At 36.9% G+C, this 23,886-nt stretch overlaps 1 protein-coding gene across 1 annotated transcript in view; it reads right to left on the bottom strand.

The window, feature by feature from the left end:
- TRDN (triadin) overlaps window positions 1-23,215 on the bottom strand; it is a 46,332-nt gene extending 23,117 nt beyond the window's left edge. The window contains exon 1 of the mRNA XM_040598260.1: window positions 22,809-23,215. Within this exon, the coding sequence (XP_040454194.1) occupies window positions 22,809-22,830 (22 nt within the window). The 5' untranslated portion in view covers window positions 22,831-23,215. The remainder of the gene's footprint in view (window positions 1-22,808) is intronic.
- Between the last annotated feature and the right edge of the window lie 671 nt (window positions 23,216-23,886).

The following is a 23,886-nucleotide window of genomic DNA, read 5'->3' as shown; positions in this document are numbered from 1 at the left end:
ACAGCCTCTTTAGAGCATCCCCCTGCCACTGGTGTAGGTTCCTCTATGCACTGCAGGTGGGTACCTGCTCCAGCGTTACCCTCCACGGGCTGAGGGGCACAGCCTGCCTCACCATGGGCTTCACCGTGGGCTGTAGGGGCATCTGCTCTGGCACCTGGAGCACCTCCTGCCCCTGCTTCTGCACTGACCCGGGTGTCTGCAGAGCTGTTGCTGTCGCATATTCTCACTCCTGTCTTCTGCTGCAATTGCTGCTGCACAGGTGTCTGCCCCACCTCCCCTTCTTAAGCACACTATCCCAGAGGTGCCACTGTCACTGACAGGCTCGGCCTTGGCCAGTGGTGGGTCCGTCTTGGAGCTGGCTGGCATTGGCTCCATCGGGCATATGGGAAGCTTCCAGCAGCTTCTCAGGGAAGCTACTCCTGTAGCCCCCCTGCTACCAAAACCTTGCCACAGAAACCCAATAGAGATACAGTACACTAGGATGTGCTGTGTGAAATAAAAGTAAAGGATCTCTAAAGAAAACAGTTTAATACTAATTAGAAAACCTCCATAACTATGAATAAAAAAATACTTTCCAATGGCATATGGCCACATTATGGTAGGGACTAGGCAACTGCATGAAAAGAAAAAGGGTTTCTGAAAACAAATACATAATCTCTGACTCAAGAATTTCCTTTATTTCATATCCCTAAATGCTGACCAAGTATTCTGGCAGATCAGGGGTTAAGCATTTAATGCCTGAACTTATACTTTTTCCTCAGCTGGTGGCTGCTGCTGAAGACAAGATAATGCACCAGCTGGACCAATCATCTAACATGTTGGCTGTTCTCATGTTCTTGCTGACCTTATTTTGATCAAATAATACCAAATAAACATAAAAGTCAAAGAAAGATCCCTTTGAAATAATATTTCATTTCTGTGATTCCTTCTCCTTTGCTCTTTATTTTCAATGCTGCTTGTATGGAAACAGGATCTTTTCACTTTAAGAACTTGCTGCTTATGCCTTACTTGCAGTCACAATTCTTCCGTTGTGATATAACAATGATTTCCATGTCAATCTATTATGAGGATTATGATGGTTCTAAATGGGAAGGAGCAACAAGAGAAAATAAAATTTGAAAAGACAAACCTACTATTTTTATGTAAATAAAATTTATAATTAGGAGAAATATTAAATGTATGGAAGTATTTTTCTTCCACATGGAACAGTTTTTCAAAACCTGCTGTGAATTGCTAGTGACTCTAAACAAAAGAAATATAGAAAACTCAGAAACTAAGCTCCAATGTTTTTAAATAAGTTTCTTACTATATTTTTCAATTTCTTATATAATGTATCAGAAACCTGGCATAAATCACTTTTTGAAATAATTTATCAGCTGAAGCACAGCAGTTTTCCATTGTACTCCTAAATACCAAATCAAAATACTTCCAAACCCCACATTTTCCATCTAGCTACAATTGTTTGAATGCATGTATCTGATTTTATTTTTTCTGAGGAAAGCTGCAAAGATTGCTTTAAAGATAGTTTTGTGTGTATAAAAGATTGGTTGTATCTCATGTAACAAATTCACATATGTGATTAACTCCTTGTCATGTAGATTTAAATGATGGATTTGGACCACTGCTGTATGCAAGGAGTCAGAATTCCCTCAGGGCAACTGGGACTTCACCCCATGGAAGCCCTCCTAATCAAGGGGGGAGATCCAAGCTGTAGAAATTAAAGGTGGTTTCTCTAGAAAAGCTCAGAGCTTGGAATGGGATAGTAGGGAAAAAGTCTTCTATGATCAGGAAATTCAACTTCCTCTAGCACTGGGAAAAAAAAATCTTCAGATTCTGAAAAGGAATAAAGATATATAAATGAAAAAAAAAAAAGCTCTCTCTTCTCCAGACAGTTTTCCCCTGTAGAGAAAAGTGGGAACGAAAACCTAACCAAACACTTCCCCAAAACAACCACAACGCCTTCATGCTTGTGAAACCAATAGCAACAGTTGCATTTTGGGGAATACATCACTAGATCTTTTTGAAGAAACACTAATACTAGCTATCACTTCTTTTTCTGGAATAGGCCAAAGTATGAACTGCAGTATTAGATAAACTATATACAAAGAAGAGGAATTTTACCTATTTGCACAGATGTCTTGAAGCAATCTGGGAACTTCAAGGAGGGAAAGTGGAAACCAGTTTCAGTCAGAGCCCAATCACACTGTGTTTTAAAAGACGATCAGCAGTAAAAGAAATTGACTCTCTCTCAGGTGACACATCTAACCTTTAACTTCAGAGGCCCCAGTTAGGTCAGCAGACATCTGCAGTATTTAGTTAAAACTGAAGTATTTAATTGAAAACTCATATGAGTCCTGAATCACTGAAAAGTTGAACTTCAGTGATTTGGAGCCAATTTTCCATCTTTCTTTATATGTTTGAATTTCATAGTCTAGTAGAACATTGGTCTATACTACAAATTAGGCAGAAGAATTTTTTTCTTATATGCCTTTGCAAGGAAGTGTAAAAAAAGCCTTCACTTCAAAATTCTTGCAAAGAACGTTATGTCAACAACCTTTAACCCTCTGTCTCTGTGTGGTTGTTTCTTTAGTGTCTACGTATTTCAAAGAGCTTTCACACTATTCTGATTGTTCAAGTAAAACATACAGAGAAGGGATTAGTGGTTAGTTAGAAGTTAAAAGATCCTCTGTGTTGCTGAGCCTGCTGAAATAGTCTTATATGACTGATTGCAGTATGAACCTCCCCACAATAATTCATACCTGAAATTACTTTAGAAAGAAAAGTAAGGGAAGCTCTAAGGACCAGGTTTACAAGATAGCAGGTTTTATTGGGAAATTTATAGATCATTTTATGTACAGCTATATAATTTTGTATAGTAATTTCTTGAGAACTTAGCAGACCACAGGGGTTAACAATAATCAACACAGAGTAAATTGCTTCTATAAAATAAAAATTGCAGTAGGTACAGTTGATGAGAACAAGAAAAGTGTCATTTTCTGCAGTTTAAACCAGTGACAAAGCATGGCAAAGGGACATTGAGCTTCTCCCTTTCTAAAAGGCAGAAGACTTTACCTTTCTGTCATCTGGAAGATTGACATTTAAATTTTTCTCTTTGAAATAACTCTTCAGTTTAATATATTTTTTACATTTTCTTTCAGAAATGTTGAGATTTGTTCAAAAATCAAATGTTTCCTTTCCAGCTTTTCAGTATGCAGATGAGGTAATAATGTAACTGAATTGCAAACACTCAATCCTAAACTATCAGCACCCTGAAAAATCCATTATTTGTTTGGTTCCACACATGGATATTTTTATTCATGGGTAGTAATACCTTCCCTTTTTTGGAAACAAGTTGGTGCTTTAAAACAGTAAAATGTTTTACCTTCCTGTTCATCTTAGAAATCTGACATTTCAGAAAGAGATGCCAAAGGGATATTTAGACATACCTTGTGAGTGGATATAAGCAGAGAGGTACATCTTATGTTTTAAAATGTCAAAATGAAGGTTGGAGGAAAATGATTGTCATTTGTCTTTAAATAGCATGAAACCTTCTGAAGCAAGAGCACTGTATGCATTCTCCTTGTTATTTGTTTTTGGAAACTCAACTCTACACATCCCTGAAAGGGGATTAGAGAAAAACAGTGACTATTTTTTTGTTATGGAAAAAGATAAAAAAATATAATCTGTTCCTATCTAAGATAATGATAGTCATAATAAATATTGAAAGTCACTAGGATAAAATAAATAGGTTACAAATACCTCTGTCTTCACTCTGGAAAAGTGTGCCAGTATAAAGAAAGTCTGTAAAGGCAATCTGAGATCTTTGCTTTCTCTGGTGGAACCATTATCTCTCAAATAAGTGTATCTAGGAATGATTAACAAGATGATTTGCTTGATTTCATTTATTCTAAGTTAACCTTACAGGGAGGTAGAATCTACTCTATATGTCTTAATGGGTTGATATCTCTAGACTGAAAATGGAAGTAGTTCTAACAATGATTCAATACACTCTCCATAATTTATGGTGCAAGCACTGTCTCACATTGCAATGCTGCCAAGTCTTCCATATGGAGCTACTCAGTCACTACAGCACTCAAATACAGTCATCAGTACATGCACAGTTTGAATGTATATATGCATAAGTGATATTGAAGAGACTTGGTCCCAAAAAGGACATTTTTAGCCAACAAGAATACAGAACTTGCTATAGTAAGAGTTATGCAGTATATATAAATATGTGTGTGTGTGTGTGTATATATATATATATACACACATAAGACTGCTAAGAAGTGGAGACACAAAATTCCTCATACAACAAAAGGGGAAAACTAAAATAAGGGCTCATGGCAAGTCAGTCATCTACGTCACTGATATATCTCATCTGTAAATAACAATTTACTATGACGCTGTACTACAGTCATGCTGTCTGGGAGAAAGAAAACCAAAAGAGATCTCCTGAAGAAAACTGTTTTGTGGCTTGCTAAATAGTACAACCAATTTCATGAGAGACAGTAGTTAGCTATAGTAAACAGGAACAAATGAACCAAGGTCTATTTTCTGTCAGGGAGTTATTTTCTAATAAATATGAAAGTACTCCACCTGTATACATAGCAGAAAAAGGCAAGTCCATTTCATAGGCACCTGAAATACTTAAGGAAACGAAGTTTTCTGAAGCATGCTTTGAAACTTATGGAGCAATCCAAATATACTCCTCAAATTCTTTCTGATTGTCCTGGTTTCAGCTGGGATAGAGTTAATTTTCTTCTCAGTAGCTGGTGCAGTGCTGTGCCTTGGATTTGGTGTGAGAATAATGTTGATAGCACACCGATGGTTTTAGTTGTTGTAAGGTAACTTTTATACCAAGTCAAGGACTTTTTAGTTTTTCAGGCCCTGCGAGTGAGAAGGCTGGAGGGGCACAAGAAACTGGGAGGGGGACACAGCCAGGACAGCTGACCCAAACTAGCCAAAGGGGTATTCCATACCATGGGATGTCATGTTTGGTATATAAACTGGGGAGGGTTGGCCGGGGCCTGCTAATCACTGCTTGGGGTCTGGCTGAGCATCGGTCACCAGGTGGTGAGCAATTGTATTGTGCATCCCTTGTTTTCTCTCCTCCGTTCCCTTTGGATTTTGTTGCTCTCCCCCTCTCCTTCCTCTTCATTATAACTGTTATTGTTATTATTGCTCTTTCATTTTTATTTCAATTATTAAATTGCTCTTATCTCAAACCTGGAGGTTTACATTCCTTTCCGATTCTCCTCCCCATCCCTCTGGGTGAGGGGGAGTAAGCAAGCACTTAACTATCAGCAGAGGTTAAACCATGACACTGATATATTATTTGTATTCTGTGTGTGTTCCCATTAGAAAAGAATTCTAGGAAGCAGTGGCAGTCATGACAGAGATGGTTCCTCTGAAGGCTTTGGACTCTTTTTTTTTTTTCTTCTTTTTTGGTCTCAGAGAATACTTTGGAAAATATCCCTTCAGTTTTAGGGCAGGAGAGAGCTCTTGAATTGACACTGAGGAATAGAATTCATTGATTAGGTAAAAATTAATAGTGTGTTTTATCATCTTGTTTTTGCAGCCGTGGGTCCAAAAATAGTAATCTGAAGTTGAAGTTTAACCTCAGTAGACTGAATTAATATTATCATTAATCTTTGATCTTTATTTGGTGATAGGCATGATCTCTACAGGCAGCTGAGACACACAGAATATGCTGTCACAGAGAGAACAGTTGATCTTTGTTGAAGATACGTATTCACAATACATCTGTTATCTAAAATTTGTTCTGAGATTCTCAAGAGCTGAGAAATCTTTATGCTATCTTACAAAAGTTTCTTTAATAGAAGCTTACAAAATGAGTATTAAGTAATCTGGAGAAAACGGGATGCTTTTGAGACTATTGAGACCCGTTCTAAGTAGCAAAATCCTTGACAAAGTAGGAAAAAGTCACTGTGCCCTCCCTTACTCACAGTCATTCCTGAACCAGCTGCTGTTACTTTGCCATGTCTTAAGCTATTTTATTTCGGATTATTCCCTGGCCGAGTCCTGGAATGTGTGAAAGACTGGTCAATTCGAGTTTGATGAGAAAAGGTTGCTACATAGTATTCGTGTACAGGCACGGAGTCTTAGGTATCTTGTTTTCTTTTCTCTTTTTCTCCTTATGCAGGTATTTTTATGGCACCTTAACTACAAACTGAAAAGAAGGAAGAAAAAAAAAAGAAGGAAAACCAAGCAGATTTAGGATCCCTTGAAGGTTACCTGAGGAAAAAACAAAATCACTTCAGTAATTGTGTCTAGTCACTGCATCCTTCCTCCTGCCAGCCCACATTAATCAACACCTGTCAGCAGAACAAGGTCGTGACCAGGTTTTAGAAATTGTTAGCAATACCTGACTTTTATCCAAAAGTAAATTAACAACAAATGAGACAGTGAGTCTGTCTTGTACCCATGCCTAAGTCTGGAGGACTTCTAATATTGCTCATTTTCACACTATCACATTCTGCACAAACAAACCCAGAGGAGCTGCTCAACAACACTCGATTCTGTGATCAGGCCCCAAACTCTCCTCATCTGTTATCTGGGACTGGAGATTAACCTATACTTTAAAACTTCCTATCACACTTCAGATCTCTGCAGAATAGGTGGGTTAAAATAATAAAGATCTCAACTGACCACACAGATATAAGGTTCAGAGTGGCCTCTAATTGATCCTGGTGATAAATGCCAAGTGGTTACCTGGCTACATTATTTAGCTCCAGAAATTTAGTTCCAGAAAAGGGAGCCATTCTCCATAATAATTCCTAGAAATATCCGTCACTAGGCAGTGAGATATCCAGGTGGCATATAAAATAAAACTTGAAATTATGGGCAAGTTTGGATTAAAATCTATGCACAAGTAAGTACAGTTTTGTATCTCTCCACTACTACTTGTCTGAAGAAACTATGGAATTCAAATTCAGCTTTTGGAGGTCAGTTATGACTTTTTCTTCCAAAAATGAGTGCATGAAAAGCAGTACTTTGATGTGTGCACTTGAAAATTCTATTTATTTTATTTCCAAACCATAAGTGAAGTTCAATTTCTACATCAACTCTAACTTGAAATGTCATGTAAGTTGTATGACAGCCATGAAAATATGCATGGAAGACAACAAGAAGTGCAAGGTTATTAAAGAAAATATTTTTTTGTGGGTATTATATTAGTGTTATTGTATGGGCAGGATATTTTCTTTGCTTAGTCTTTTCTGGTGTATAATAATGGCATTATAAATTTTTTGTAACTTACAGAAAAATAATTGGCAGAATTGTCAGCTGATGAATGTAGTTCAAGATTTTTCTTTCATACAAAAGATGCTAACTTGCTTTCCCACCTGACAAAGTAAATCCAAATGCCAAATGAATGTTTTTTTAAGTATATATGCCACAACATTCTGTATTACTGGTTTCCACATAAAGCCGTAATGACATAATCGTAAAAAAAAAATAATTCACTAAGCACAACATTGCCAACACTAGCACAGAACAAGTTCCTAATGTTGTAAATAATTTTTTCATTATTAATTTGCTGAATCATAAAAGTAAAAATGGCTTTTTACCTGCCTCCTTGAAAATGTAAATATGTATCCATATAAAAGCTATAATACCCAAGAAGGATGTTTTTAGTATAGGATTCAGGCCTTAGAGAGGAAAAAATAATTTTTATCCATGGTTTAATTGTTGAATGTGTCAGAGAACTGACATCTTAATCTTGAAAATGATGCATATGAAAGGTTTACTTGTAGGCTAACAGTCCTTTAAACTTATTCAGTGACAGATAAGATAAAAATCTCTGAATTCAAAGATATCTAAATCAGAAGATTATTTGTTTTTATTACCGATCTCTATATAGAGTATGTCTAAAATATCTCTTTATCCTACTGACATTAAACTTCTAAGCATATAACCCAAAACAGGAAGAATACATTAATGATAAACCTATGTATTTGTAATATACCTGAAATAAAAATAAGCTCTACTGAAACACATATATGTGGAAGTATTTTAACAATATAAGATTTCAAATTCTAGAAAACAAATTCAAACCACATGCTTGTGCAGAGCACAGAATGTTGCAAAATTGTCATTGATTTTAATTCACTCTGCATTTTTTCTAATCAGCACTAGCATAGAAATGGAACAAAACTGTTGAAACATCTCTGAGTTGCCCTTCCTATGACCCTTTATGCCCTATGCATGGATGGGTCATCTATTTACTTACATTTTTGGAATGTGAATCTTTCTGAAGTTCATAGCCCTTCTCAGTTCCCTTGTCTGCATCAAAACAGACACTGAGGTAAGATAGCATTGCATCTTATTTGGTCATGGAAGACTAATTAACACCTAGGTAGACTTCAACAGAGGAGTCCTCAAATCTCGATGGTATATTTTAGAACAGAAGAAAACTTTTCCACTTTTTTAATGGCATAATCAGTCCAAAAAGCATTCATGAAGTATGGTCTCAGTGCAGTTAAAAAGATTTTATTCTGAGTTTAAAAAAGCATCCATTTCAAGGTGGCCCCTCCATGTTTTTATTGCTAACTGGAACAGTGAGTGAGCTACACCAGAGATAAATTTTTACCTTGTTGGAATAATAGTTTTCTTATTTTCTCCCATGTACTCTAAATCAAATGATCTTTAGCATCTGCTGTAAACAAGCACAAAGTCATTGCAAAACCATTCAGCTCTCATTCACAAGTTGTAACACCTCCACACATTCTCTGTAATAGCAGATCCATATAGTAGGAGCTCCAGTATTCCTAGCCCACAGTAACAGCAGCTGCTGCAAAGTTTCCACCCAGCCTGTGCCTTGCATGCATGGCAGACACTTGCAGGACTTCTATAATTTTCCTGGCATTTTGCCCCAACCTTAGTTCTTTTGTGCTTCACTCCCTGACTTTCATGGTGGTAGGAAAAGAGTAGAACAAAGTTGCATACCTATGCCTGAAGATCAACCTCAATGCCTGAAAATTATATTTATGCATATTAGTCCTGATTTCATCTCACACACTTTCATCCAACAGAAAAACCCTTTTGTTGCATATCAATGAAACAGAGACAGCAGCTGAAAAGACATTCTTCAACCTGGCATTTCTTCCCAAACTGCCGGTGTTGTGTTCACAAATCTTCTAGCGATGCTCAAACATGTCCATATAAACCTGATGTTTTCCTATTTACTAAACCTTCACATAGTCTCAGCTCACATTAAAAATGTTTCGTTCTGTTCTGGGTATTTTTATGGATCTTCAAATCTGGATTTGTTTGTCCCTAGTCTTTTAACATCTATCTTCCCTCCAGCTCACACTCTGATGCAAAGCCATGCTATTTTCATTCAAAAGAAAGCAAGTGATGGAGCAACCAAGTGAAGAGCGAAGGCCGTACTGCAAGTCTGGCAGGAGACAGAGCTGAGCCCGTCTCCTGTTCTGACTTCTGGCACATTGCTTCTCTACATTGTGTAATGTATCACAGGCTTCCTCTGAGTGTAGTTGTTTGTCTTATTTGCCCATCTTCTCAAGTCATTTATACACATTCAGGATGGGTATAAAGCTTCTTGAAATCTTTCCATCTTGGATTTTAGGAATACCAAAGCTACTGCTACTTTCTCATTTCAGAAAACTTTCAAGCAATCCTCAGAAGTTTCTTTAATATTAATACAGCCATCTAAACTCATAACTTTGTCAGTATAATGAAAAGAGAGATGTCCTCTGCAGATGTAGCAGCTGATAGTCCTTTCTAAATTTTTAAGAAAGCTTTTGAGAGCTACTTAGTTATTCTGTATATATCTTTGCAAGATTTTGCTGGCTGTTACATTCTGGTCAAAGGCCTATTCATCATCTAACCTTTCTTTATTAATTTCCTTTTCTATTATATCAATAGATTGCAGCTTCAGTTGTAATTAGATAAGTGCTAATAAATAAAAAACGCATACTTTCACATTTATTGAAAATGAACATTTACATTACAGTCAATATTTCAGCCTTACAACTTACATTGACTACATTCTTATGGTTGTGTAACTGATAATCTTTCACTCACTAACAATTCATTCCCCAAAAGGTACAATACATTCAGAATGTTATTAAAGTATTATGGTGGAATGCAAGAATAGACACAAAATGCATCTAAAAAAATTGAATTACTAATAATATAATTCACAATATGAAATAGAAGTAGGCCATAAGACATTGTACTATACTTGATACAACTTTGCTTGGCTTTTTATTTTGGGTAGTGCTTTATTTAGACTTTAAGTCAGATGCCACATAGGAAATGGGAAAATAGACTGTATAGGATGATGTTCTTAAAGAAGTCTGTCTGCATACTGCACAACTCCCCATTCACTCCTCAGTTCCTGTGCGGGCAGGAAACTTTTGACAGATAAGTGGAAAAAAGCTGAAGTGTCTTCAGGGTTCTTCCACCCCTGGGAATGGTGACAAAAATTCTCACCACCTAACCAAATAAGACTTAAATAAGCCATCAGTCTTATTTACAGCTGAGCCTGATTCCAAGTTCAGATTAACAGTCCCTTCCTGCTCATCCTGGTGATCAGAGCAGGAGTGGTATTGTTAGCTTTCAAGGGACATTAATGAGATATGTGTTGTGAGAGAGCGCTGTAATGTTTTCCTTGTCACCAAATGGGCAAGCGCAGGTTAGATTTTCTTCCCTCCATTTCCAGAAACACTCAGACCTGGTGGACTATAACCTGACAGAGTACCTTGGGTAGTCATCCCTCAGAGGGTGCTATTCCCTAGCAAACCACTACACAAACAGATTTGGAAGACCAGTAAACATCAGGGGCTCATTAAAGTCAACATTCTGGTCATCAAGTGCTGAAAATGTTGATAACAAGTGTGCCTGTATAAGAAAGTATAAGAACTACTTGTTATGGACAAATAGTCAGGATTTGTATTATGTGCAGTAAGTTCTGTCCCAGCTGATACTTAACTCACATCACCTTTAGTCAGGAGCTACTTCTCTGGAGAAAGAAGTATAGATTAAAAAGACTTAGAGTGCTGAAGCACTTGCAGATTCCTATAGTGGAGATTAGAGCAGGTAACTTTTACACAGAAAAAATTCAGATGATACTATTGGAAGTGCACAAGCCATGAAAATGGTATTTGTACAAGAGATGCATGGAAAATTAATAGTCTGTGTGTTGGGAAGCTCACATTATTCATATCTATGTTGAAAAAAAATGTTCATGACATTCTGGTTGTAAAATCAATGAAGAATAAAATAATTTATGATTTCCTTATCTTCCCACATCATTGCCCTAGCATCTATGCAAGTTGGAAACACAGAACAACTTCTGGTTTCTGCAACCAGGAGTAAATAAGCAATTTACTAACTGATAATAAAGAACTAAAAATATACGTCCTTTCACATAGAACATGTGCTGTTCTTTTTTCAGCTGATGAGACACTACTGTAGTTCTAGTTTTATTCAAAACCATTGAAAATATTCTCTCTAATCACTGTGAGAAGAAAAGGTAATATTTCTCTATTTAATGTAGCAGAAAAGTTCGATCCTTCTAATTGAAAGAATGAAAGGCATAAAAGAAGAGGAAAGATTGAAAGAAAACATAACTTTTTGGCTGGTTGATTGATTGGGTTTTTTTCATATTAGAGATTGATCTCCATGTTACATAGTGAAATACAGGCTATTCACCAGGTGTCTGAGAAAATAAGTAGTGCAACGTGGAAAGAAGATCTAGGAAATTTTCTAGGGAGATATCAATACAAGCTTTATTTCACCATTCTTTTCTAAATTCTTAAGGCAAGTACCTGATATTAATCTTAACCATTTGTTATGTCCTGTGTGCCTACATGACCAGGAATTCAGACTCTTGCATAATTTTTTACAGACATTCTACAGGACAAGGGGAAAGGTCTTACTTCCTGCTTATTCACATAGACAAAGAAAAACATGGAGAGATGGAATTGGTTGAAAATGAGATTGCCGGGTTAGAAAACAGGCACATAATAGCATTATGAGGTGGGGTTTGTTGCTAATTAAATACTCACACCTGGAAAACATCTGCCTCCTTCAGTGGGCTATAGTTGACACCAGAATTGCTCCAGTGCAACTGATGTACATCAGTTTTCAAGAAAAGATGCAATCCATATCTGTCTACCTGGACATTGTCAGGGAAAGAAGGAACATCTGGAAGTTAAAATTGTGTTCACATTTGAGAAATGCCAAGAAAATATAAACAGCTTAATGAAAGAATAAAGGGGAAAGTGGCTGAGTCTGCAGGTACAGGGAATCAATAGTTATAACTTGGTAGTGTTTGTAAATAAACATTATGTTGCATTCAACATCTCTTAGAGTGGTTCAGGGCCACAGAGAGAAAATGGGCATGGCTTAGTTGAAATTTTACATATTATTTGCAATATTTAAGGAAAGGTCACATTACAAAAGAAATCTTTAAGGCACCTATATTGCAGGGTCTGAAGCCTTATTGTTAACACTCATTAAAGTGGAATGTTTCTTTAAAAGACCAATTTCTGCTATGGTGAAAAAGTATTTTGGAACATGAAGATTTCTGAGACTTAAGTACAAGAACTGAGAGGTACTATTGCTGCCTGTCCTACTTGGAGTAGCACTGATTTGAGGCAGCAGAATGAAGAATTTAGTAGATGGGATGATTAGGGGAAGGACCAAAGGTGGTGAAAAGGGAGGAATGCAGGTGGGTTGGAGAGGTGTGTGACTATGGGGAGCACAGCCTCAGCCACCCTCCCTGCACCTGGGGATGTGAAACCACTACAGCCATTGAGCACTGGGAGGAGAGGCATCCCACTGCCAATAGCTCTGGTGGGGGCAGTGAGGAAGCTTGTGGGTCCTGAAGCCTACCAGATCTGGCCATCTCCAGCAGACTGGAGAGCAGTGATCTCTTTTCTTCTTGTTTGGGTTACTCATGTAAAACAAACCTAGTGAAGAAGCAGAAGACTACACATGATTTATATACTGAAATAGCACAGGTAAGCACTAAAAATATTCTCAAGAATTCCACTGTTAACTTTTGGAGAGCTGCATAGTTTAATATTTACTTGACTAGAACATTAAAGCTTAAAATTATTACCAAGAGGACCTTATGATCTAAAATATTAAGGAAATCAAAGAATCTTTACAAGTTGAAATTATTGTAAGATTCTAGTGTGATGACTGTCTCGGTACATGAAGTGATTAGTCCAGTGCAGTCCTGACCTCTAGGCACCACCACAGTAAACAAACCAAACCAAAACAAAACCCCCAGAACCAGTGCCACTTTATTGTTCTGGCAGCCTCTGCAGATGCGGTATTATTTCTTGTTTACTACGCTTAGCATGACACACTGAAGAGTGGATAGCAACCATTTTGTAATTTAGTCATTTGCATCTCTTTTGTGAAACTGCCTTTAGCACTTCACAGTGTGAAATGCATCAGCCTATACTGGGCAACAAATGAAATGATGGCAAATATATTCTTAAAAGAAACTTCCTGCTAATTATTTTTTAAGACAAAAACCTAACCCTCATCATTGTTTTGCCTGTATAGTTGAAATTATCTTAATTCATTAACTCAGGCAAAACTGCATGTTTCCCACCCACCCTGATGCACTGATATCTGCATGTGCACATTTAATTCACATTTAATTTTAATTGTGTGTGCTGAAGCCTCATCAATATTTGTAGCTAACCTTGCAAAGCAAAAAGGCTTTCCTCAAATTGCATTCTCACATATTTGTAGCTGTTTTCTCCATAATTTCCAAAGTCACTAAGTTCCCTTCTCTCCAGAATAACAGCCACCTAGTAAAGTTTCCCTGATGATCTTTCTTACATGACTTCTTTGTAAATCAGTAAAAGAAAATAACAAATCACTGAAAACCTTTGGCTCAATAGCAACTTGCAGGCAAAATATAATAAAGTTGTATTACAAAACCTATGGATTTCTCACATACGATAAATGAAGGGAATAGGCATGGAGGTGAGTCTCTGGGCTGAGGGCCCTGCTGCACTTATTTCTGCAAGGGGAAGGAAGGCAAAGAGTAGGTTGGAAAAGAAGAATTTTGGCCTTTACCAATCTGGAAATTCATCATGTCATCTGGTTTACTAACAGCAGAGCAGAGCATCACATTCTCCAGAGCCTTTCAGGTGGCTTTTATGTAATCAATACAAAATTACAATGTCTAGAACAAGAGATACATTTATCCTAAAATGCATCTCCCATAGATTAATTCTGCTTGGGCAGCTGATAACAGGGCTATGCTTCCTGTGAAAAAAATGCTTGTATTTAGTTCTGAGTTGGCACGCCTCTTACTAAAGTGCTAACTTTATCAAATATATTTTCAAATTTTTAAAAAATGAAAAGACAAAAATAGCTTTTTGAGCCCTTCCTCTTTTGAAGGAGGAAAAACCTTGTATGCTTGGAATTACTCTCTACTACCAAAATAACATCTTTATCGACTTTACTGCTTGTGATACAAATTAAGAGCAGAATATGTGGTGGTTCTGCTTCAAGTGATAGAATGTAGTCAGCCATCTAGTAGCTGTCCCAGGCAGACAGGATCAACTTCTGTCCTGGATCTTTTGCTATAATTGGTGTTATAAATATCTTCCTGGTAAAAAAAAAACAACCCTAACCAAAATAACAGTAAATATTTGAAAGGGTGAGTTTAACTTTGGATATCTCCTTATGAATGCTCACATTTTTTTAACCCTATCATGAGTGCTGATACAAAAAAATCTGTAGGAAGAAGGGGGTTTGAAGCTTTCCCTTAAAATAAAGAAAAGCAATTGAGTTATACTAAATTCATGTTACACTTTAAATATTGGGATTATAAAACTATGAAATATATGTAGCCTGAACTGTATCACATACATGTGATATTGCCTCTTTGGGATATTAAATTGTATCCTGTAACATATTTGCTCATGATTCAGTTGACTTTAGCAGGAGTTACACAGAAAGACCTGAAGCCAAAATTAAGGTTCTACCTGTTATAGGAGGAAAAGGTCAAAGCAAAATGAGGATCTTAACGTTTGAATGGATGTATTAAATTATGCCTCTAAAAACAGTCAAATAGTTACCAGAAAACTATATTTATGGTAATTGTGTCAATTGTGAATAACCTCTTAGCGAAGATTGAAACAAGATTTAGCCTTCCTGACATGCATAGAGAACCACAACTTAAATCTACATAATGGAATATAGGAAAAAAATTGAGTTAATTTACATACCAAAGGAGGCTACAAAGGATTAGACTCATTGTGCCTTTGACAATTTGACTCCAGGCAAAGGTACAGAGATACTTTTGAAGTTGTGAGAACATAAGCATGTACAGGGAGTAGCAGGTCTTTACTCATTACATATTTGTAAAGGATTTTTTTAAACTATTTTTGAAGATAGAAAGAGGAGACTTCTCCAGTGGAAAGTTTTTCTGTGCCTGGCATTTTATATTTTCCTTTCTTATGATAAATGCCTTTGCATAGTACCAAGCAGAACTTTTAGGCCAGAGACAAGCTCACACTGTGCTGTAGAACTAATTCTAAAAAAAGCCCAAATCAGCCACAAGACTCAAGTGAGGCTTATTCAGGAGTTAAAGCCACAGGTTTTTTTTCATTCTGATTTCTAAGGGCAAATCCAGCACTGACCATGGTTTTGAGCAACTGAATTGATTTGACTGAACATAGGTAAGTTTTAGCATATGAGGGTGTTTGGGAAGAAACAATATTTTCTACAGCTTTTTTGTTTAGCTTCCTGTGCATCACATGATCTTTGTTAGCTCAGGTCTTTTCCTCAAAATCTAATGAGTCTGAAGAATAATGTAGCTGCTTACTGTGTGCTTTAGCATGTTCTGATTATGTTTTGCATTTATAGAAGGGACCAGCATTACACCTCCTGCATATTACCTGCAGTATTATCTATCAGATTTGGAAGAGAAAGGAAAAAGAGAAAGGTAAAAAAGAAAGCTATTACAGAGGAAAAAAAAGTATCAGAGGTTATGAAGAAAAGGACAGAACGTGGGACAGGACAAGATGCACTGGCAGTGTCGTCTGATATCTCTGCTACCTATTGCTGTCACTACCTCCACCCTTAGTCAAATATTTGATAGCCAGGTACTTGCTTCTTAATTCCTGAAATAGACTTATTTACATAAATCAGCTGTGCTGTGTTTTATTGGGAAAAAAACTAGAAGCTAAATCTTCCTGGTCCCTTCTGACCACATATTGTTTAAACACATTTCCACTCAGGAATATAAAGTCTGAGTGGTCATGTTCCAATGCACCAGAGCAAGGTTTGTATAAAGACACAGGGCTAAGACTAAAATATGAAATAAAATAATCATAGTTTCCAATAAAAATGTTTAAAGCTGACAAGAGAACATGACAGTGGGATCATATGGATAAGTATAGCTAGCTGTCCAGAACTTCAAGTTAAGTCTTTACATGCAGTGACTTTAAAGTTCAGATCTGCTTATCTACTTTATGTTCCCTGTTACCAGTCTGATCTGCCAACGTTAAGCATTAAGGGTGCTAAGCCTGCATGTCTCTGTAAAGTTCTTTTTGACCATAACTTTGAACTGGTTTTAAATTGGTGTGAAAGCACTGTATAAAAAACCATTGTTACATTTAAAGCTACTGAAGACATTTCAATATTAATCTTTAATAATTCTCCTTTTTAAGCCCCACTCAAATGATGCTGCAGTGGCGGAAGGCAGGGACTGTAATTGTTGATGTTTTTTGAATAACAAACTGAAGTTTTCTTTAAATGTGTTTAAAAATACACCTTTTAAAAATTAAATACGAAATTATGAAAATCTGTGCTAAGGACTACATTTTTACATTACTATGTGCTTCTACACTTCTATCTATAGAAATCACTTATATTTAAACATGAAGCTATGATCAAGTCACTACATTTGTGAAGAAAGGTGAAGAAATCACCAAGGTATTAGAAATCACTGGCTAGGCAGAGTTAAATTAAGCTAGCCCTTTTCTTTGCAGCTACAAAGAATATGTTCTTGATTTCAATTTTTTTTTACTATTGGAACTCGATGAAATCTTATGCTATGTCAACAAGTAATTAGGATTTGTTTAAAAAAGGTAGAAAACATGTTTCCTTTCTCTAACCTTTGAAAAAACATTACATGAAAGAAAATGAGCTCTATCACTTATATATTCTTGTAGAATGCAGTGGCCAGAAACTAAATTACAAATAGTATTATATTTGTTTAATAAATGACTTAGATTACTTGTTCTATTTAAAATTGACTTTTCCTGTATATCCAGTACATATACAGTACACAAATAAACAATTTTAAAAATGCTGGGCTTGTACCATTTTGATTGAATTCCAATTTCCATCCTAATGAAGCTTGACATAAATCACATGTAAAAATGAAAACATTATTTAGTAAAAAAGAAATACACCATTTACCATTCTCTATCATAAAAATACCAATGTAAAGACTAAGAATCTCAATAAATGGCTCCAGAACTATAGAATTGTTTAATAGATATTTAGATTATTTTCTAAGAGTAAAAGGCAGACATTTAGTGTGAAAGGCTGTATTCAGTCACTATATTAGTAATCAGCCAACAGGAAGGCATATGCAAAAATTATTAAAATTGCTGTTTGAAATCCAAGTTTCTTTTTTTTATTATTTAAATCGTGATTAAAATTGGTGATGTAAAAGTTTTTATCAATCATTTTAATTTAATCTACCCTCTACTAGTTTAAATATGGTTTAAGCTGGTAAAATGAGCACAGTCCACTAGTTCAATCTGCTTAAACAGAGCAGAACCCAGGGAATATTAGCAACAGAATGAAGAGAAAAGCTTCTCCACTTCTGTAAACAGTTGACCTGCCTCGAAACAGGCAAGTCTGGTTTCTCTGTCCTTAGTGTGCCCTGGACTGAAGCCAGACCTATATTATGAAACCTATTTTAAACCAAACCATTTTCTGCTTTCCAGAGCAGTAAAAGCAGCATGAATCCGCCTCTTACTTGGTGTTCACATTGTAGGCAATGGGTAAAAGTACTCAAAATATTTATAGACTAGAATTTTTTCAAGGATGAGGTACCTGGAGGTGTAGACTGGGACTTTTGACTAAGTGGTTGCACAGATTTTCTTTTTAAATCGGGGCGATCAGTTCCCACTGATAACTTGAAAATGCTACCAGGCTTTTAAACATATTTCTCATTATATAAGTAACCTTAAAATATGTTCCAAACACTTATGCATACAAGGCTCTTTAAAAAAAAAAAGTGAATAAATGATCAGCCCTACAGTCCGGCTGTTTGCACACAAGAAAATATGAGTTAACTGCACACACACACTTTTAGCCTGTCTTGGGCTAGCAACACCGTGCATTAGCTTAAACATCTGGTTTAGCTGCAGAGCTAGCTGACTTTCTAGGGGGCTACACAGGGTAACGATATGTTACAGTTTCTCTGTAACAACTGAACATGCATAGATACTGTACCAGCTGTGAATAACTGTCCACAAATCCTTAAACCTAAAAAGTAAGCTAACAAATTTGGCCTCATGTTTGCTTGCCTCAATAGGCTATGGGAGAGCACCCAGCCTGCAGCCAGACTAACCAGCTCAGTTGTCCAGACCCAAAGACACAGCAGAATCTAAGCTTTAAGAAATTTCAGTGAGAATTTGGAGCTTCTTTTTCCCCCAAAGACTTACTATTTTACAGGCAGTCCTGGGTTTTCTGATTTTTTTTTTGTCTCTGAGTAATTAAACTGTTGACTTACCTGGTACTTTTGAACAAGAGCAGACTGATTCTTTCAAAAAATAATTGCCAAAATTGTTGTATTTCCCTTACTCTGCTGCAAAAGGTATACTATCTCCTTCCTCATCAACATCAGAAAGCAAAGACATCTTTTAATTTTTCACGTTTGCCAATTGCAAATAAATTTTGTAGAAACCTCCTATCTCAATGCTTAAACAGCAGTCCGGCTGAGGGCTAGGAAACACCTCACACGCCTTTAGCCATCACAATGAATCATCTAATCTAGTTTATTTATCTTGGCCCCTTTTGCAGTCAGTACAACTAGCACCTCTAGCAGCAACTCATGAATTACCATGGGAAGCAGCTACGTCCCCCTTGCCTGTAGTGTGATGTTGCTAAACTTTATGCCAACTGGAGACTGCTGTTAGTTTCTGGCCATCACTCTCGTGCAGTCGTCATGATTTTACCCTCTGGCTCTTGTCTGTTATTTCTCATACCTTATCAGTTTCATGTCTATTAATCTTCAAACATACAGATCTTGTTAAATCTGCCTTTTGAAATGGTTTACATCTTAAAACTTTTCGTAGTTATCAAATAGCCTGAGAAAAGGACTGAAATCCAGAAGCTAATTTTGATTTTGTCACTGACGAGCTGTGTGTGGCCTCAGGGCTAGCCTGTCTCCTTGCAGCCTGCCTCAAGACAGAGGGAACGTGTAGTTGCACAGCTCTCAGCAGCAAAATAAGGACCAAACTGCAACTCATTGTCACATTTCTGTTTGACTCCTGCTTATCTCTTGCTCCCCCGGGGAAACAAGTTGTGGCAGACAAACAGCTGGCATAGAATCCTTGACTTTCTCCTCTCCTCATGTCCCCGGATTAGATCAGTGCATAGTCTCCAGGGCACTGCAGCAGGCAGAGCTGGATCTCTGTTTATTCTTCGCTACGTGGGAGGATAAAGTGCCAGGGGACAGCCATCAGCCTTGCACTGTGACCTGCAGTAGATTGGACTAGAAAGGACCAACTATAGGGCTGCTGCTGGAGCTATTGTGCACATACAGAATAAGCTGTACGTTGGTAGAAGCCATTTCTCAGAGGTGCCAGGTGTTTTGTACTTGTATTTCAGCAGTGGCCTCTCTAACTACATCTGCCATTGATTCCAGTCCAATCCTCGTATTCATAAACACAGCAGAGTAGCATAGTTAGATAACAGTGGCTTTCCAGGCAAGCTCTTAAACAGATCATAGTAAAGTCCCTGGACATTACAGAATACGCAGTAACAGCTGAAATGTAATAACAACAACAACAATAGATCCTGAGAGTACTGCAAAGACAGAGTACCTAGTCTTTGTACTGAGATATTTTTTTTTTATACATTCTTAAGTACTTCCACTATTTAACAGTATGTTTCTGTGATTGCAATTACATGTAATATGAGGATGCTGAAGGTAATCCTTTGGAACCTTCTTCTAAATATTTGCCAGCAGGAGATCTAGGTTCTGCCAACTTTCTAAGGACATTTACAAATTGCTGTCTTTTTGTCTTCCCCTGGGTACACTTCACCAGTATTTCCACAACTAACAATTTGTACCTGTGGAAATGAACAGGCAGCGCATGTGCCTTGCAATGCAAGTAGACAAGCCAGTGTCATTGCTTGGTGGCTACATTTTTAAGCTGCTTAGTTTCATTGCCATTACTGTGATGTCAACCTGAAAGAGTACCCCATCGGTCCCAGGCACCTGTGTCTGGATTTGACATGGTATTGACATGGGTTGTCAGGAGAAGATACCTTGGAATATGTACAAACAGCATCAGTCTGCCAGGGCTGGACAGCCTCTACACACCAGCAGCCATACTGGCTATGGCAGCATTGAAGCCAGCATCTCTGTTGTGCTGTGCTCCCTGACGTGCCACCATGGTACCACAAAAGGCAAGGAGTTTGACAGTCTAGTTGATGTGTGGCTGATAGTGTAAAACAGAGTTAAGAATACCTGCCACAAGGAGCAAGTACTTTAATTCTAATATAGTCATGAAGACCCCAGTAAATCATGGGCTGAGATGTAATACGAAACAAGCAAAAAAAAAAATCAAAAAGGAATTGTGTGTAGCAAGAGGCATTTTAATTGCTTTCTGTTTATCTGAAATATATGTTGCTGAAGTTTAGATCTGAACTTTCAGACTGCCTTGTGAGTGCCAGCAGTAGCCCAGAGGAAAACGAACTGCAGTGAAACATTAGCCCCAGGCTGAATTTTTAGTTTGCTGCCATAAGTAAAATTTCCATCTCATGGACCCAGAATTTAAAAATCAGCCAATCGACACAACTCTATTCCAAATATAAGAAAACAGAACAAAACAAAACTGAACTACTTATATGGCTTATTTACCTGTCATGCTGAAGGTCAGCTTATTGTAGAGCTGATGGCCCTTATCACCTGAAGTCTATTGCTTTGCACAGAAAAAACACTGAAGAAAGGCACACAATATTACAGCTAAGGAACACTTGTAAAACCACTACAAAAGCTCTATAAAAACATTTTCAGATTTCTTGTTTTATTTGTATTTTATTTTAGGGACTTTTATTTTCTTTCTTTAATAAGCTAAATGTCTGAAAAGTAATTTCCAGACTGATTGAAAAGTCTTCTATTTTTGCTGTTAATTTTGAAGTAAAAATCTCGCTAATTTGGGAGTTTTTTTGTTTGGAGAACCTTGCAAGAGGTATTTCCATACTGCTCCTGTAACATTGATGGTATTAATGCATTCATTCTGGAAGACTAATATAATTTCACACACTTCCCTTTCACACAGCAGCTGCAAAATAACCAATGCTTCCAACATACCTGGTCAAGAATATCCAGATAAAGTAGTGCTAGCATTTGGGTTATGGCTGTCAGGCTGAGCCACCTGGTTTGGCAGTATTTGCTGCCAGAAGCAAATTGTACATCCTTCCAATTCCTGATTAAAAATCATATACACATTGCCTCCTTGCTGTGACTAATCAGGCATCAGGCAAGGATTGTACTATTTGACATAGTACTAACATCAGTCCTTTTGAAAACAATGGGCTCACTCTCTAATAATGCTTAACACAGATCCTCTTACAAATATTAACAATGAAAAATGGAAGATGCAAAGTACAACTGTCATACACTGAAACTCTACATAACCTTGATGTGTACATAAAAATATCTTTCAGAAGACTATTTAAAAACACTTTGTTTTGTAGTGTCATTATTAAATTTGGATAAACAGTGGAGTGATCCACACTGGGGAAAAAAAAAAAAGGTTAGAATGAAATTCAACTAAAATATTCAGTATTAAATTTAAGAAGGTTGCATTTTAAATATATCCCCTGTCTGACTGTGGTTGATAAAATATTGTTATGCATCTAAAATGTTATTTAAATATGAATGGTCAGGAAATATTAAAGTACATGAAATATTCATAGTTTAGAATATGTATTTATTGGTTAATACAATTGCCTTTCATTCTTGCAGGCCTGGCTATGGTGTACTTATTTCAGCACAACTTTCACTGACTCCTTTAGAAATTTACCTGAATACGGATTGCAGAGTTGATAGCTTTTACCCTTCGGTAACTTTGTGTACAGGTCACAAATACTCTGTCCCCCTTATGGAAAAATCAGGGCCACCAAACTAAGCTATTCAGACTCTGGCAAACCTCCTATTATACGGCACAACCAAAGCTTTACCTGAGCAAAGGCTTGAGGCTAGAACCACCTGACATTCAAACGTTCCCCTTGTATCACTCTAATGGAGCTGCCTAAGGAGTGTCATTCTGCAAATGAAACTAATGCTATTTTTAGAGGTGTACAGAGATCTAGCTTCAGTAACTGGTAGAAACTCAGGCTACAGGAGTGAAAAAGAAAGAAAAAACAGGAAAGAAAAGTAGAAAGCAATCCAACAAACAGAATTAATTGATCCTGGAGTGAAAGCATTATTTGCCGAGAGCAACAAATTATATTGACATGTTAGCTCAATTACACTGTCAAAGTACATATAATTTTTGGTTAATTATACTTGAAAATAGTTACCGTACCTTCTGCTGTGATCTCGGCCATGATGACGATGGTAAGAGATACTCTGTTATAAAGGTCAAGATCTACCGTGGCAGCTTAGATAATACTTTTGGGTTGCTGGCTCTTGCAGGAGCTGCAGAATGAGAAGGAGGGACGACCTCTGCTTTTTCTAATTCTGTTCCTTCTTCTTTTGCACCCCTCTGAACTTTCTGTTTCCTCTGAGACTCCTACCCTCCCAAAGCAACATAAGACCTTCCAAAGAAAACACAAAGCTCAATCTAAAGTATCAGTCTCTAACAAAAATAGACATGCCTCACAGTGAATCTTCAGCGGGTTTTTTTTTAATATCCTAAGAACCACGCGTACTGCAAACAAAAAGTAATAAGGCCCAGTTCTAAACAAGAAAGGGACACATGAAAAGGCAGCAAAAAGCAAAAGAACTGGGAAAGACCGCTTTAACGCTCCTGCAGCCTTGCTAGCATAATTGCAGTTCTTTGGGGGGTATGTCAGGAAACATGAAATATAGAGTTCAGAGTAACCTTATCCATCCCAGCTCAACTTTATTCTTAGCACACTTAGTGCTTAGCACATTCTTCCCGTCCTTATTTGGTTTGGGGAGGGTCCTAGGAAGCTTACCGCTGACTAAGGGGGAGGGTAAATTTAGGTGATTTTCTCCACTTTGATTCTTAGTCACAGTTCAGAGTCAATTAAGACACCACTTCAAACCTATGAAATTGATAACTTCTTCAGTTTAGATCTTTTGGGTACTCTTCTGACCTGCTGCGATTATTGCACACACCTGTGAAGTTAACCTAAGTATTAAAGATCATTGTTTAAAATTTCAATATTAATAGTTTTTATAGTCTAAATGCATGAAGGTAATATACAAAAATATTAAGCAGATCAGATTTTTTTCTAGGGTCTGATTCATGAAAATAATTGAACAGCTCAAAAAGTCTGTGATTTTAAACAAGATTTTAGAAAACTGAAAACAAGTAGAGTTTTAAAACAATTTAGAGGAACACAGATATTAACAATTTAAATAAGAATAAGGATTTTAAAACCTGAGAAATCTTTTCATTGCATTGCCTGCAATTT

The sequence above is a fragment of the Falco naumanni genome, chromosome 6 (assembly GCF_017639655.2).
Source record: "Falco naumanni isolate bFalNau1 chromosome 6, bFalNau1.pat, whole genome shotgun sequence".
NCBI classification, from domain to species: domain Eukaryota; kingdom Metazoa; phylum Chordata; class Aves; order Falconiformes; family Falconidae; genus Falco; species Falco naumanni.
The sequence above is the reverse complement of the archived record's forward strand: the minus strand, read 5'-3'. Positions and strand labels throughout refer to the sequence as shown.